This window comes from Dendrobium catenatum, unplaced genomic scaffold, assembly GCF_001605985.2.
Source record: "Dendrobium catenatum unplaced genomic scaffold, ASM160598v2 fragScaff_scaffold_911, whole genome shotgun sequence".
In the NCBI taxonomy this organism is placed as follows: domain Eukaryota; kingdom Viridiplantae; phylum Streptophyta; class Magnoliopsida; order Asparagales; family Orchidaceae; genus Dendrobium; species Dendrobium catenatum.
Window position 1 is genome coordinate 2,204,537 of NW_021319373.1, and position 15,930 is coordinate 2,220,466.

Consider the following 15,930-nt stretch of genomic DNA (forward strand, 5'->3'; position numbering starts at 1 on the left):
ACCATACATTTGCAAGAGGATGTACCCTATTGTATGCTTTTTGCTTTAGCCATGGATGTTCTTACCATACATTTCCAAGATAGATGGTCTTGATATCTCCATATTGAGAATAAGTGTCTAGCCTTTGGAATGCCAAGATAGATGGCGTTGATTTAGGTAGTGGGAAGGTAGTACTAGCCTTTGGAATGCTTAATCATATTGAGAATAAGTGTTTATTATGGAAGCTATACATTTTTTGAGAATAAGTGTCTATTATGGACACTTATAGAGAGAGTAAGGAGGATCTACATATGTTGTGTTTAAACACATTGCATGCATGTGCATGCTTTGACCAAATATTTTCTATTTCAGTTGGATTACATCAAGGATCATAGCCCATATCTTTTTTTCTTTATCCATGGTAAAAAAACATATGATAAAGTTCAAAGAGAAGTGCTATGGAGAGTTAATTTTAGAAAAGAAAGGATTTACATATGCTATGGAGAAGTGCTTTGGGCGATCAAGTCATTAATAAGAAAACATGTTATTAGTAGAATTCAAGTTGGTTGGTTAAAGTGGAGGAATACATCAAACCTATTGTGTGATAGAAAAGGACCATTTAAACCTATAGGTAAAATTCTATAAATGATGGTGAGACCTGCAATGCTTTATGTCACATAATGTTGGCCATTAAAAGAGAAGTAAAAAATTAAGTTGAGTATTGTAGAGATGAAGATGCTCAAGTGGCTGAGTGTCTTTACTCTTAGAGACAATGCTAAATGGAGACAATGCTTCAGGCCTATTGTGTGTTATATAGTGGAGGAATGTTTCAGGCCTATTGTGTGATTGATATAAAAGTATTGCATAGATGAGGATGCTCATGTACGTGAATGAGTGTCTTTACTCTAAGAGACAATGCTAAATGATCATAATTTTCTACAAGCACCCTATCTTTTTACATCTCTATATAATCAGTTTTAGATCTACTTAAGCGCGATAATCCATTACTTATTTGCTCTTATATGTAGGTTATAGATATTAGAAATCAAAGAAGTTGGATGTATAACCGATTATCTCAAGGTCGGAAGACATTAACAGATGAATTCATTAATGGGATGAACTTTTTCATTCAGCAAGCGAAGCGACTACCCAGCTTTTTATCAGAAGGAAAGTTTCGATGTCCATGCTCTAAACACAAAAATCTAGTGCACCTAGAACCAGATGATGTAACTGTTGATCTGTATCGCAGAGGATTCATGCCACGGTATTGGTATTGGACTTGTCATGGTGAGTATGAGCCACAATTTGATTATCAATGCGGTCCTTCTACAAGTAGTAATATTGCTGAGGCTAAAAATATCCGACCAAATCTTAAGGAATTAATTCATGATGCAACTGGAATACAAATTGAACAAAATACATAAGAGTTACCGAATAAGAGATGTTAGAAGTTTTCATTGACTAGCCACGTTCTATCGGAGGTTTATCAGAAATTTTAGCACAATAGTAGCCCCTATAACGAATTGCCTAAAGAAAGGAGAATTTTATTGGACTACTTCTGTCACTAAAGCATTTGAGGAAATTAAGAAACGAATGGTAGAAGCCCAGGTTATGAGATTACCAGATTTTTCTAAAGTTTTTGAGGTAACCTGTGACGCCTCCGGAATTGGCATTGGCGGAGTTCTATCCCAAGAAGGATATCCCGTCGCTTACTTTAGTGAGAAGTTGAACAACATTAGTCATCAATATTCCACCTATGATAAGGATTTTATGTTATTATTCAATCTTTGAGGTATTGGAGACATTATCTTCTTCCACAAGAATTTGTAATCTTTTATGATCATGAAGCATTATGATATATTAACTCTCAAAAGAAGCTTAAAGCTCGACACGGAAGATGGGTTGAATTCCTACAAGAATACACCTACACCATTAGGCACAAAGAGGGATCTGAAAATAAAGTTGTCGACGCCTTAAGTCGTCGAATAATGATAACCAAGGAAATGAGGTCTAAAGTAATCGGGCTTGAACAAATAAAATAAAATTATATGGATTGCCCAGACTTCTGAGAGACATATACATCATTGGTCAATGGAGGTGAGTGCATCATTGATGATTTCGTTTTAGAAGACAGACATCTTTTCAAGTCCCAAAGACTATGCATCCCCAACACTTCACTTAGGGAATTCCTCGTGTGGGAACTACATGCGGGAGGTTTAGCAGGACATTATGGATATGCCAAAACCACTGCCACTGTGGAGCACCGACTCTTTTGGCCTAGTCTTAAGAGAGATGTCAATAGGTTAGTAAAGAGATGCACGTTTGTCAGTTAGCGAAGCAACGTAAGCAAAACAATGGACTTTACACACCCCTTCCTATACCCAACTGCCCGTGGCAAGACGTTAGCATGGATTTTGTTTTAGGTCTGCCCAAGACTATGAGAAAGCATGACTTTGTATGCATGATAGTGGACCGATTCTCTAAGATGGCTCATTTTCTCCCATGCTCCAAGACTTTCGATGCCTCTAGGATCACCAAACTATATTTCGATGAAGTCGTTAGGCTCCATGAATTACTCAAAACTATCGAGTCAGATCGAGATGTTAAATTTACTAGTTACTTCTAGAAAACTTTATAGCACAAAATGGGAACCAAACTTCAATTCTCTACTACTTTCCACCCCTAAACAAATGAACAAACTGAAGTGGTAAACAGGAGCCTAGGAAACCTATTAAGGACTTTAGTCGGGGAAAATATTCAGAACTAGGATTCCAAACTTTCTATAGCTGAGTTTACCAACAACAATTATGTTAATCGGACTACAGGTCTAAGTCCATCTGAAATCGTATACGGATACCTACCTAGACAGCCTATAGATTTAATCCCCATAGGTCCCAAGTTTAGAGCGTTGAATCTGCATCTGCATTTGCAGCACATTTACATGAACTGCATAATAATATTAATAAAAAGATTTACCAAAGCAATGCTAGTTATAAACTTAATGTTGATCTCAAAATACGGTTCAAAAAATTTGATATTGGAGATATTGTAATGGTTCGGATTCGTCCGGAGCTATTCCCACAAGGAACCGTTAAAAAGTTACATGCTAGAAGCACTGGACCTTTCAAAATAACAACAAAAATAAATAATAATGCTTATTTGTTAGACTTTCCTAAAGGTTTTAACAATAATCCTACATTTAACATTGAAGATCTTGTAGCCTTCGAGGGTCCAGAGTTTAACCCTCCTAATCCACTAAATAATGAGCCTTGTGAGAACCCACCCGATGAGAACTCTAGCCTACCTCCACTCCCAAAATTATATACTTTACCCCATACAAAGAAGATTGAGGCAATACTTAGCGATGAAATCATTTCCACCAGAGATGGTGGTCAACAAAGGTATCTAGTTCAATGGGCCGAGAAATCGAAGACGGATAACACATGCATTGACCGTGACAAGCTGCAACGACTGGACCCCGACTTACTAGAGTGGTACGAGAGCTTCAGAGATGATCACTCAGCGGGGTCAAGTTTTCTCCCACCTAGGGAGGAATGATGAGGACATCAGTCAGAGATTTCAACACGTATACCATCGGAGGAATCGTAGATCGACGGCTACAATTCAGAGTCTATATTTTTTATTTATTTTCATGTCTCTTTCTATTTGGTATTTTCAGTTTACTAGTTTACCCCTATGGGTGTTGAATCTTTGTTGTAGCTCATGGGGCATATAAGTCACTTTGTTTTCTTTTGTTGAGACATATATATAGAGGTCCTTATCTTTGTATGAGGTTAATGTTTAATCAATAGAAAATTTCAGATTTTTGAGTTCATGATTTTGTGAGCTTGAGAGTATAGGATTAGCCTAGGAGAGGCTAAAAAGAAATACCCAACAGCCCCCTTCGTGGGAGCTATTGACTCTTTATATTTTTCTTCCCTTTTCTCCTAGTCGTCGCCACCCCCAAACCCACCTCCTCACCACTGGCCAGCAACCCCACACCTCCCTCTTCCCTTAGCCGCCGAGTCCCATCCTCCATCACCCGTCTGACCCAAATCCCCCACCTCCCTTCCACCAGAGCCAACAACCAAGCTGCCAGCCCCATTGAATCCCCACTCGCCGGCCAACCCAAGCCCAAGCCTTGGAATTTGATTTTCAAATTCAAGTAGGCTTTCATTACTTTCCTAAATTAACCCCTTGTCATTTAGGAAGTTTCCTAATTGAATTCAATTTGAAATTTGAATTTCAAATACCTTCCTAAGTGATGAAACCCAATTAGGAAACCATTTAAATCTAATCAAATCTGAATTTAATTATGAATTTGACTTATTTAAATATTCAATCACTTGGGCCCCACTTACATTGAACCTAGACACAATTTTAAACCCCAAATAGGGCCGGTCCCCCTCTCTCTCTCCACCTTTCCACCTAAGCAACAATTAATCTCCTCCTAAATTCCCTAATAGTCGTCGGCCCCATTAAACCCTTAAATGGGTTGATTTGAATTTAATTTAGCTCCCCCTCTCTAAAGAAAATCTAAAATTCAGAATTCATATTTTTCTTCTCACCTTTCCCCCCACCACTTGGCTTAACCCAAAGGAAAACCTAACCCTAGCCGCCCCTCACCCTCCCTAAGTCATTTTCCACCATCCTTCCCCCTCCTCACAAATCTCAAGGTTGTTCTTCTCCAAACGCCACCACCGCTATGCATGGCTGATCCGGAATTCAACCATGGCTTCTTATATGATGATCAAGGACGAACAAATATTCTCGGATCTTCTTTCTTTGACATAAATCCCGACATAGACGATTCCGTGGAGAATTATTGGGATCACATTCTCTTACGCTAGTACCTTCCATCGAAGAGCACCTTCTTGTTAGGCGTTGGATACTCACTAGTCGACTCGTGGATTTCCCATCGTCGGCCACCTCTCTAACGTACAAAACCTTCGGCATCATTTGTCTTCTAGTGGCATCGCTAAGCTTGTTCTCAATCTTCCTCCACTAAAGCACCTCCACCAAGAGTGTGAGTGAGAGACCAAAGGTGAGCAAATCTATTTGTTAAACCGTGGATTAGTGTTTCTTTGCCGTAATATTACTTTCTCTATTTTATGTTGTTAAATTATAAGCATCATGTTAATCTAGTTGTAACCGCATGCCTTACATAATTTATACTTGACAATTCTAAAAGCCTAATTTGGGAGAACAAGAAGTCTATAACTAGTAAAGCTTTAGTAATCAAATATTAACATCCCTAAGCAATTCTTCTTTACTTGTATGGTTTCACATCAACTATATAACACCTTGGATGAAAACTCAAAAAGCATAAAATTCACTTTTGATGCAAGAGTTATGGCCATTCAATATAAATTAACAAAATCTTAGGGACTCCAAATGCCATACATACGAATGAAACTTCGCACAAAATAAAGAAATCAAATTAAAACAAATCTAACCACATTCAATCACACTTTCAATCAATAAATGAAATGTTTAGAAGAAACTAGAAGAAGAATTCACAAAAACATAATCCTTATATTTATACAATTTGGTGACCTCTCTAGGAATTTCAAATATCACACTTAATCAAGTAATTAAATCCCAAAAAAGGATAAGCACGTCAAAAGAAAAGCTTTATTTAATACACTTTTTTTTGCATGTCTTTGGTGCATCTATTTACAAGCCCCAAAAAATACCTAAAATGACAAACTAGACCTGCTAAGAAGCAACCACTAAAAGGAGGACCTATTGAAGATCAAAACTGCCAAAGAACTGAGTTGTAAAGCCCAACGTCAACTACTATTAGGAAAAAGCAACACAAAATCTTAAAAACTGCTATATTTATTCATGACTAATTTGAGAATATAGGAATCACGGTAGCTACAAGTATAGGAATCATAAGAGGAGGCATCAAATAAACGAAACCTAAAAAAAGAAATGAAATCAAACATGATACCAAGCCTAGGGATAGTATAGCATTCTAGGCACATAAATAAAAGCTGTCACATCTAAAGGATAATAAAAATTATAACAATACAAATTTAATTTTGTAAAATTGGACTTTTAACTAATCATTATAATGAACAATTCCATTTTAAATGACTATGTACCTTAGGGTTCTCATCATATATAAACAAAAATAGGTATTTGGGTTTGATCAATGTTTGATCAGATCCCTAAGTCTAATCATCGACAAAATTTTCTTATGCAGGATCTTCGTGTCTTCAATTAGCTCCTTGACGCCATATGCTCAAATCAAATTTAACTACACAATTAAGGTCTTTCATTTATTTGACGTTTCATATAGCTACTTGAATTTTGCCCCAAATTGGTCTAAGTCCTCTATGTTTGTTCATTAGTTTCTAACTAGTCCGATTTCTCTCAGGTTGCTAAAGGTTCAATTGGGTTTTCAATTTTAGAAAATAATGGTAAACCCCTAGACCAATTGGGGCTGAAATCAGGATCTTCGTGTCTTCAATTAGCTCCTTGACGCCATATGCTCAAATCAAATTGACCCTACAAACAGTGAACTATGGCTAGTAGGAGGAATGAAAAGTTGGCCCCACGGTACTTTAGCCCTTTTGAGATAGAAGGAAGGATCGGAGCTGTGGTATATGGACTGAAGCTATCTCCGACCGCAACCATACATTTAGTATTCCACATGTCAAAGCTAAGGAGAGCTATAGGGGATCACACTGCTAGTTTAGACTTGCCAGTAATATTGACTGAAGATTATGATGTTGCATGGGAACCCTACGAAAGGATGCAAAATCAATTCACGTCTTTTCACCTTGAGGACTAGGTGGATCTTTGGGAATAGGGTATTGATATACCGATCCAGGAGGGACCCGTCCAGCCGACCCAGCACTTGGGCCAGCCCGTGGTCTACAACATGCGTAAGCCTGCTATCCTGCCTAAGCCAGCCGCCAGCCCTGTGGGGCCCATTGCTTGAAGAAAAAAAATCTAATTGAAGGTAAGATTGGATTAAGGAGAGGGGGCAGCTAATTTAAGGGCCTAGGCATGATTGGACCACGAGGAAGAGGGGGTGGTAGATTCATGGGGCTATTTTAGGTATGTTTTGATTAAGGGAGAGGTTAATTAGTAATTAAGAGTATTGTGTGTATGCTATAAATAAAGGGATAATTTTGTTTTTGTGCCTTGTGCTTGGGATATCACTGATCAGCTTCAGACCTTACCGCTACCCCCAAATCCAAAAGGAACAAATTGAGAAGTTGATCCAGGAGATGTTAGAGGCAGGGATTATCAGGCCAAGCATGAGCACTTTTTCTAGCCCAATTTTATGATGGATGTTGGAGATTTTGCGAGGACTGTCGGGCCCTAAACAAGGAGCCTATGCCAGAAAATGTCCTATTCCAGTGAAAGATGAGTTTCCAAATGAGCTTTGTGGTGCGGCAGTATTCATGAAGATGGATCTGAAGTTCGGGTACCATCATATCTGGATGAGAGAGGAGGATGTGCCGAAGATAGCTTTCAGGACACACGAGTGACTCTATGAGTTCTTGGTGATATCGTTTGGCCTCACTAACGCCCCTGCTACTTTCCAGTCCCTCATGAACTAAGAGTTTCGACCTTATCTTAGGAAGTTTGTTCTAGTCTTCTTTGATGACATCCTGGTGTACAACAAGACCAGTAAGGAGCATATGAAGCATCTAAGGGTGGTCTTAGAAATGTTGCATGAGCATCAACTGAAGGCCAATCTGATGAAATATTGCACTACTTGACTTTAGCCAGGTGTTCGTTGTGGAAACTAATGCCTTAGGGTATGGGTTGAGGGCAGTGCTCATGCAAAATCATAGATGCATAGCCTACTTCAGTCAGATGCTGACAGCCAGAGCGAGACTGACCAGAGCGAGACTGAAGCTCGTCTATGAGAGGGAGATGATGGTCATTATATTAGCTATTTATAAGTGCAAACCCTACTTGTTGGGTCGCCATTTCATTGACAGGATGAACCAACTAAGTTTGAAGTACTTACTAAAGCAAAGGATGGTGATCGAGGAGCACCAAAGATGGTTGTCAAAAATTGGAGTATGATTTTGTGATCTTGTATAAACCATAACTAGAAAATAAGGTGATTAACGCCTTGTCTAGATGCGTGGGGGAGCTCCAAGAGTTGGCCCTTTCAAAAACACTAACATTGAATTGGGGGGCCATTAAGGAAGAAACTGCGTAGGATCAAGGGCTAAGAAGAATTAGAGAAGATCTATTGAAAGATGAGAGTAGTCATCTTGGCTATTCTCTAGATGGTGAGAGACTTCTTTATCAATGAAGGTTTGTGCTGCCATAGACCACTATTCATATCCTGCACTTGCTACAAGAGTTCCACAGGAGTGTTGTTGGGGGTCACTCAGGTGTTCAGAAGACATACCAGAGACTAACTGTTGAATTATAATGGAAGGGAATCCACAAGAACGTAGAGGAGATAGTGGCCAGGTGTGAGGTTTGCCAAAGGAATAAGTATATGACGATGGCTCCAAAAGGGTTACTACAACCGCTGGCACTTCCAGGCAGAGTCTAAGAAGATGTCTCTATTAATTTCATAAACGGGCTATCGCGATCCAAGAGGTATACCATTATTCTGGTTGTGGTGGAAAAACTCAGCAAATATGCTCATTTCATTCCTCTACAACATCCTTACACGGTAGTGACAGTAGTGGCAGCTTTCATCAAAGTGGTGGTTAGATTACACGAGATACAAGAATCTATGGTATCCGATAGAGACAGGTGTTTCAAAATCACTTTTGGAGAGAGTTATTCAGATTGCAGAGGACTATGCTAAAGAGAAGCACTGCTTACCACCCTCAAACTGATGGACAGACATATGTGGTCAACAGAAGATTGGAGACATACCTACGATGCTTTGCATCATAGACACCCTGCTTGTGAGCAAAGTGGCTGGCATGGGCACTGGTACAACACATCGTACCATTCGGTATCCCAAATGACTCCTTTCAAAGTGTTGTACGGCAAGGATCCCCCTCACTTGGTACACTTTGGACAGAATATCACATCAATCTTTTCAATAGAACAGTACTTAGAAGAGAGGAACAAGACACTAAAGGAACTAAAAAGACATGTTGAGTGCCCAGCAAATTATGAAAAGGCAGGCAGATGAGCACAGAAAGGACATTCATTTCAAGGTAGGGGATAGGGTGTATCTAAAGCTTTGACCCTACAAATAGCGAACTGTGGCTAGTAGGAGAAATGAAAAGTTGGCCCCACGGTACTTTAGCCCTTTTGAGATAGAAGGAAGGATCGGAGCTGTGGTATATGGACTGAAGCTATCTCCGACCGCGACCATACATCTAGTATTCCACATGTCAAAGCTAAGGACAGCTATAGGGGATCAAACTACTAGTTTAGAGTTGCCAGTAACATTGACTAAAGATTTGAAGTGGTATTGGAACCACTAGAATTGCAAGGGGTATGCCAGGGAGGAGGGATCAACGAAGCATTAATCAAATGGAAAAACCTCCCCGGTTATGATGTTGCATGGGAACCCTACGAAAGGATGCAAAATCAATTCACGCCCTTTCACCTTGAGGACTAGGTGGATCTTTAGGAACAGGGTATTGATATACCGATCCAGGAGGGACTCGTCCAGCCGACCCAGCACTTGGGCCGGCCCGTGGTCTACAACAGACGTAAGCCTGCTATCCCACCTAAGCCAGCCGCCAGCCCTGTGGGGCCCATTGCTTGTAGAGAAAAAATCTAATTGACGGTAAGATTGGATTAAGGATAGGGGGCAGCTGATTTAAGGGCCCACTTGCTTCAAGAGGAAGGGAGAATTTAGGCATGATTGGACCACGAGGAAGAGGGGGTGATAGATTCATGGGGTTATTTTAGGTATGTTTTGATTAAGGGAGGGGTTAATTAGTAATTAAGAGTATTGTGTGTATGCTATAAATAAAGGGATAATTTTGTTTTTGTGCCTTGTGCCTAAAAACTACTAATAATCTCATCAAATGTGACATTCTTATGAATGAGACCTATATCTTATGTAGGAGTCATACTAAAACACATTCTCATCTCTTTTTTGGTTGCGGGTATATGATGCAACTCATCAAGTGTCTTCTTCTTGAGGAAAACATTTTTCTTTGATATGTCCTCACTACAAGCCTTGTGATACATAAATTCTCAAAAAGAAACTCAATGCACGACATGACCGTTGGGTTGAATTCCTTCAAGAGTATACATATACAATCAGGCACAAGGCTGGATCTGAAAATAAGGAAGCGGATATCTTAAGCCATCGGATAATAATAACTAAGGAAATGAGGGCTGAAATGATTGGATTTGAAAGAATTAAAGAAGATCATAAGGACTGCCCTGACTTTAAGGAAACATACTCCTTACTCATGACTGGATGTGAACGAATAGTTGATGATTTTCTTTTTGGAAGACGGATATCTGTTCAAGTCTCAAAAGGTCTGCATCCCCAACACTTCACTTCGGGAATTTCTCATATGGGAAATACATGCTGGAGGATTAGCTGGTCATTTCGGACAAACCAAAACCATTGCCTCTATAGAAAATTGATTCTATTGGCCTAGCCTGAAACGCAACGTAAGTAAATTAGTGAGTAGATGTCATATTTGTCATCTAGCCAAGCAGCGGAAACAGAATACGGGACTCTACACACCCCTTCTTGTACCCAATTGCCCTTGGCAGGACGTGAGCATGGATTTCGTCCTAAGCCTACCCAAGACCCTTAGAAAGCATGACTCAATTTGTGTGGTCGTTGACCGTTTTTCTAAGATGGTCCATTTCTTCCCGTGCTACAAAACTTTGGATGCTTCTCGGATTGCAAAATTATATTTCGATGATATTGTTAGACTGCATGGATTACCCAAAATCATAGTTTCTTAAAGATATGTTAAGTTTACTAGTTATTTTTGGAAAACCTTATGGCACAAGATGGGCACAAAACTCCAATTTTCCACTGTTTTTCACCCCCAAACTGATGGGCAAACCAAAGTTGTTAATAAGAGTCTAGGTAATCTTTTAAGGACTTTGGTAGGAGAACACATCCGAGAGTGGGATTCCAAACTTCCAATAGCTGAGTTCGCATATAACAATTTTGTTAATCGAACCACAGGTCTAAGTCCCGCTGAAATTATGTACAGATACCAGCCTAAACAGCTTATGTACTAAACCTTCTTGAAGGTTTTAATATAAATCATATATTTAATATTGAAGATCTAATAGTCTTTGAGGGACCAGAGTTTAACCCCAATAATCCACTATATGATGAGCCTTGTGTGAACTTACCCAGTGAGAACCCTAGCCTACCTCCACTCCCCAATCTGTCAAATTTACCTAATGCGGAGAAGATTAAAGCAATACTCGACGATGAAATCATTTCCACTAAAGAAGGTGGGCGCCAAAGGTACCTAATTCATTGGGAAGGAAAAATGGTGACAGAGGATACGTGAATCGAGCGAGATGAGCTGCAGAGATTTGATCCAGATATGTTAGAGTTATACGAGAGTTCTCGAGATGTTCACTCGATGGGGTCGAGTTTTCTTCCACCCGAGAAGAATGATGGGGACATCAGTATGAGATTTTGGCGCGTTTATCAGAAGAGGCATTGGAGATCAACGACCACGATTATGAGCCTTTATTTTTAATGCATTTTATGTATTGTTTATTTTATATTTCAGTTTTTCCTATTTTACCCCTATGAGTAGTTAGCTTGATGTTGTAGCCCTGAGGGCACTTAAGTCCTTTTCTTTTTTCATGATTGAGGCTCATATATAAGGGCCCCTCTATTGTATTTTGATGATGATTTGATGAATAAAAATTCTAGATTTTGTCTTCTTCAATATTGTGAGCTTTGAGAGAAGAAAGAGAACATAGGTGGGTGATTGTAATACCCGTCAGTCTTTGGAAGAGTCCAAGGCTCACGGCTTATCCTTACCTTCCTCCTCCTCTACTTCCACTGTTGGCCACCCTTCCTAACCCACCCCAAACCGCTAGCCTTGCATTTCCCCCACTTTCCCACAATCGGCCTCCCTCCACCTCACTACTACCGGCCTCCCCTTGTCGACCTCCCGCCGACCCAAGCCCCACCAAACCCTCCCTGATCGCCAGCTCACTCAAGCCCATCCTATCCGCCAGCCTTGCAAATCTCAAGCCCTAGATTCCCCATTCAAATTCCCTCCTAATTAGTTTCCTAATTTATCCCCATGTTGATTCAAAAAGTTTATAATTTGAATTCAAATTAATTTGAATATCAAATCTCTTTCCTAAATCAAGAGATCTAATTTAGGAAATCCCTTAAATCAAATCTCAAATTAAATCTTAGAATTGATTTCAATCACCAATTAAGAGTCAAGGGCCCATATATATTGAACCTAGACACCCTCTATCCCCTCTTATGGCCGGCCCTCTCTCTCTCTATCCCTAATTAATGCTTCCCCATTAAGGCCTTCAATCAACACCCAATTAGCCCCAATTAGTCGCCGCCCCCTTCCCCTCTCATCTCCATTAATTCCTCTCCACTTAAGGGAGGTTTGAATTTCTAATTTCCCTCCCTTTCCCACTAAACAAAATCTGAAATATAAATTCAGATTTTGTTTCTCATCCATTATAATTACTACAAGCAAGAATCAAGAGGCCTCTTCCTAACCCTAGCCGCCCCCTCCCCAACTCGATCCCTCTCCAACCGCCGGCCCCTTCCTCCCTTCCTCCTTCACAAACCGCCGGCCCTCAAGGATCCCCAATAGAGGACGCTCCTTTATCCATGGATGGTTGATCCTGATATAGATCACAGCTTCGCTTACGATTCTCATGGGCAAATAGATATTCTTCAGTCACCGTTCTTCGACCCCCACTGGGAGATAGAAAAGTCCATCGACGACTACGTCGACCGTATACTATTCCACCTAGCCGAGACTATCGACGAACAACGACCCTCCGGACAGTGGCAACTCATCGAACATCCACCTGTGTCACCTTCTCTGGCTGCCTTCCCGTGGATCAAGACCGTTGGTGTCCTATCTCTTTTGGCGGCGCCATTTGGATTGCTGAAATTCTCTCTCCGCTAAAGCCTTTCTTAGAGCGTGAGTGAGAGGAAACTCTAGGTGAATGTTCAAAATATTAACCCGTGGATTCTTATTACGACATAACTAGTATTATTGTGATTTTGATATTATTTAGTTGTTTTATTCTCCTAACTTATAATTCTTTTCTTTATTTGATGCAAAGCGAGCTATTTTTATTGATGTTGGTACTACTGAATGGGCTACATTCATTTAGTCCGAGGTGGTTGCTCACTGAAGCTCTCTCATTGTGCTTAGATGGCGGTCTTGATGGGCTAAAAACTACTAATAATCTCATCAAATGTGACATTCTTATGAATGAGACCTATATCTTATGTAGGAGTCATACTAAAATACATTCTCATCTCTTTTTTAGTTGCGGGTATATGATGCAACTCATCAAGTGTCTTCTTCTTGAGGGAAACATTTTTCTTTGATATGTCCTCACTACATTATTATTATTATTATTATTATGTTTTTTTGACAGCTTCAGTTTTTTACCGTAGTGTAGCCTCTTACTCATTTATCCCCCGACCAAAGGTCAAGAGAGCAGGTGAGAACATCATAAGATAAAAACATAATAAAATTATAGATTAAAGAGCGTAGGTAAGAACTACACTTGCCTTCAAGCACTGTTCCAAATACAATATTCGCGTTATCAAGCTCTGGGCATGGTCCTGGCCCGGTCGTCACCAAGAACTCAACATTCCTATAATCCGGATTGAGCTTGATTTCCTCGTCATCGTCATTCTGCGCCAAGCAAAGCGAAAGTATCCCCGGCCTAGAATGCTTCAGTTGAAACGCCTTGGGATTGACAGACTCCATATTTCTCGCCAAGTCCACAGGCGGCCGCACCTCCCCCTTTTCTCTCCTCCCCTGCCGGCCGGCGACAAAGAACTGACCTTGAAAAATCTTATGGATAAGCGTTCCACGATAGCCAGAAGGGTTGCACAAGGCCTTGAAGTTGGCCACAGTCTGGGGAACAAGCTTGCCATATAGCCCAAAAACTACGCGACCAATGGGTTCCGCGTCCGGGCAAGCGGCAAGGTCGAAACCAATAGGGCGGTCAGAGTTGAAGTAGCTAGGGCAGAGGCTAAAGTCCATAAAAACGCGGTCAGTAACAGCAACGGAGACATCCGCAGGTGAATCTGAGCTGGATAAGGCGTTGGATGCGTCGACCGGAAAAGGAGTGAGAGCGCCGGCAGCAGAGAGGAGGATAAGTGAGCGGCGACCAGGGAGGGAGAGGGATTTCTTGATTTTCGCTGTAGGTTTAAGGTTAGGGACCGAAGATGGAGGCGGAAGGAGGCAATGGAGAAGTGGAGGAGAGGAGGGGGAGATCGCGCGCGAGCCCATTGGGGTAGTGTACGTAGCGTCATAGCAACGGATAGGCCCAGGATAGAAGAGAGCGACGTTCAGTGGCGGTGAGAATTCATTGCCAAAGGATTGGTGCGAGTCTTTTACAGTGCAAAAGTCTGCATGATGGGATAATAAACTTTGGCGAATTTTTTTTTTTTTTGGGACATTTAGGCCATTTAAGGCAAACTCACACACACAACGCATACACAAGGACTCGAACCTTGGACCTCTTAGTTGGAAGCCTAAGCTCTCAACCAATAGGCCAAGGGGAGTTTGTGTAACTTTGGCGAATTTAGCTCTTAAAAAAATTTTCATTTATACATCTAAATTTTTAATTTTAATATTTACATAATCTATCACATTTCTTCAAACATGATAAAGCATAAGTCTCTAATGATATTGATGGAGAGTATAAAATTAACAAAAACTAGTTGGGAAGGAACATTTTCATCGGAGGGTGGAGCTTTCACCGCTTTCAATTAGTACTAGAGTATTGAGATTTTGTTAGGAAGGACATCAGTTTCTGTTGGGGAGGACATTGACAAGATAAGCGGCATACGAAGGTGACAATCAACATTAATATATTGCAAAGATGATTATAGGATTAGTGGTGTTCGAAGCTCGACCATAATGATGTGGCAACAAGATTTGGATGGCATACAAAGCTTTGGCATGTAAGTAGTATTTTTATTGTTATTTAAAAGTTTAAGTTTATGTAAATAAATAGTTAAAATTAGGCATTAAATATAAAAAGAGAAAGTTTAATGCCATATATGCAAATGCCCCAAATTTTTTGGAGATTTACATACGTTACTCTCAAAACTATCTCATTTACATATTTAACATATAAACTTCATTATTTATGAAATATGAAACTTTGTTGATAAAGCTCGACAAAATTGCAAAAAATGAAGATGAAGTTGTGACAGATCTTGCTCCCTCATTTAGTTCACAATTGAATGTCCTAATATCCTTCTCATTGTCTGCTAGTTCTTGAACTCTCTCTCTCAATCACTCTGCACCCCAACCCACTTCAGCTCTCCCTCCTATTGTCTCCCCTCTAGCTCCTAAACAAATTACCTCTCTATGAGAAAAAAGTGAGAAGTCGGGTGAGACCTTGTGAAAGAATGCATTTCCATGACTAATAACATATTGAAAAGTTGTGTCGAGAGCTCATGATTTCGTGGTTGAGAGTTTCATAAGCTCCGTTAATGGAGTGTTATATTTTGTAAATAGAGAATGCTATGCTAGGTTGATCAAGATTTTCACTGGCTAAGAACAGTGCTTCCTCGTCACAAAAAAAAATATAAATAGAGAATGCTATGTCTTAAATATACATATAAGATAATTTTGAGTGCAATATATATTAAATTAATATTATAATATTTAATAGTTGATACATAATCAAAAAATCATCTTGATCAGGCATGAATCTCGAGGCAAAATCAATTTGAAAATTTCTGAAATTAAATTGGGACCATCCAAACTCCGATTTTTGTAAACTTATAGTCAAACTGAGCGTCTCGGAATT

General features: G+C 39.9%; 1 protein-coding gene across 3 annotated transcripts in view; it reads right to left on the minus strand.

Moving 5' to 3' along the window:
- The window catches only part of LOC110108816 (peptidyl-prolyl cis-trans isomerase CYP28, chloroplastic), a 41,724-nt gene extending 27,290 nt beyond the window's left edge, over positions 1-14,434 (minus strand). For all 3 annotated transcript variants that reach the window (XR_002304511.2, XM_020839637.2, XM_028697310.1), the window contains exon 1: positions 13,667-14,434. Coding sequence is in view for 2 of the 3 variants with exons in the window: in XM_020839637.2 (XP_020695296.1) it covers positions 13,667-14,396 (730 nt within the window). In the remaining variant the exon portion in view is untranslated. The remainder of the gene's footprint in view (positions 1-13,666) is intronic.
- Positions 14,435-15,930: the final 1,496 nt, after the last annotated feature.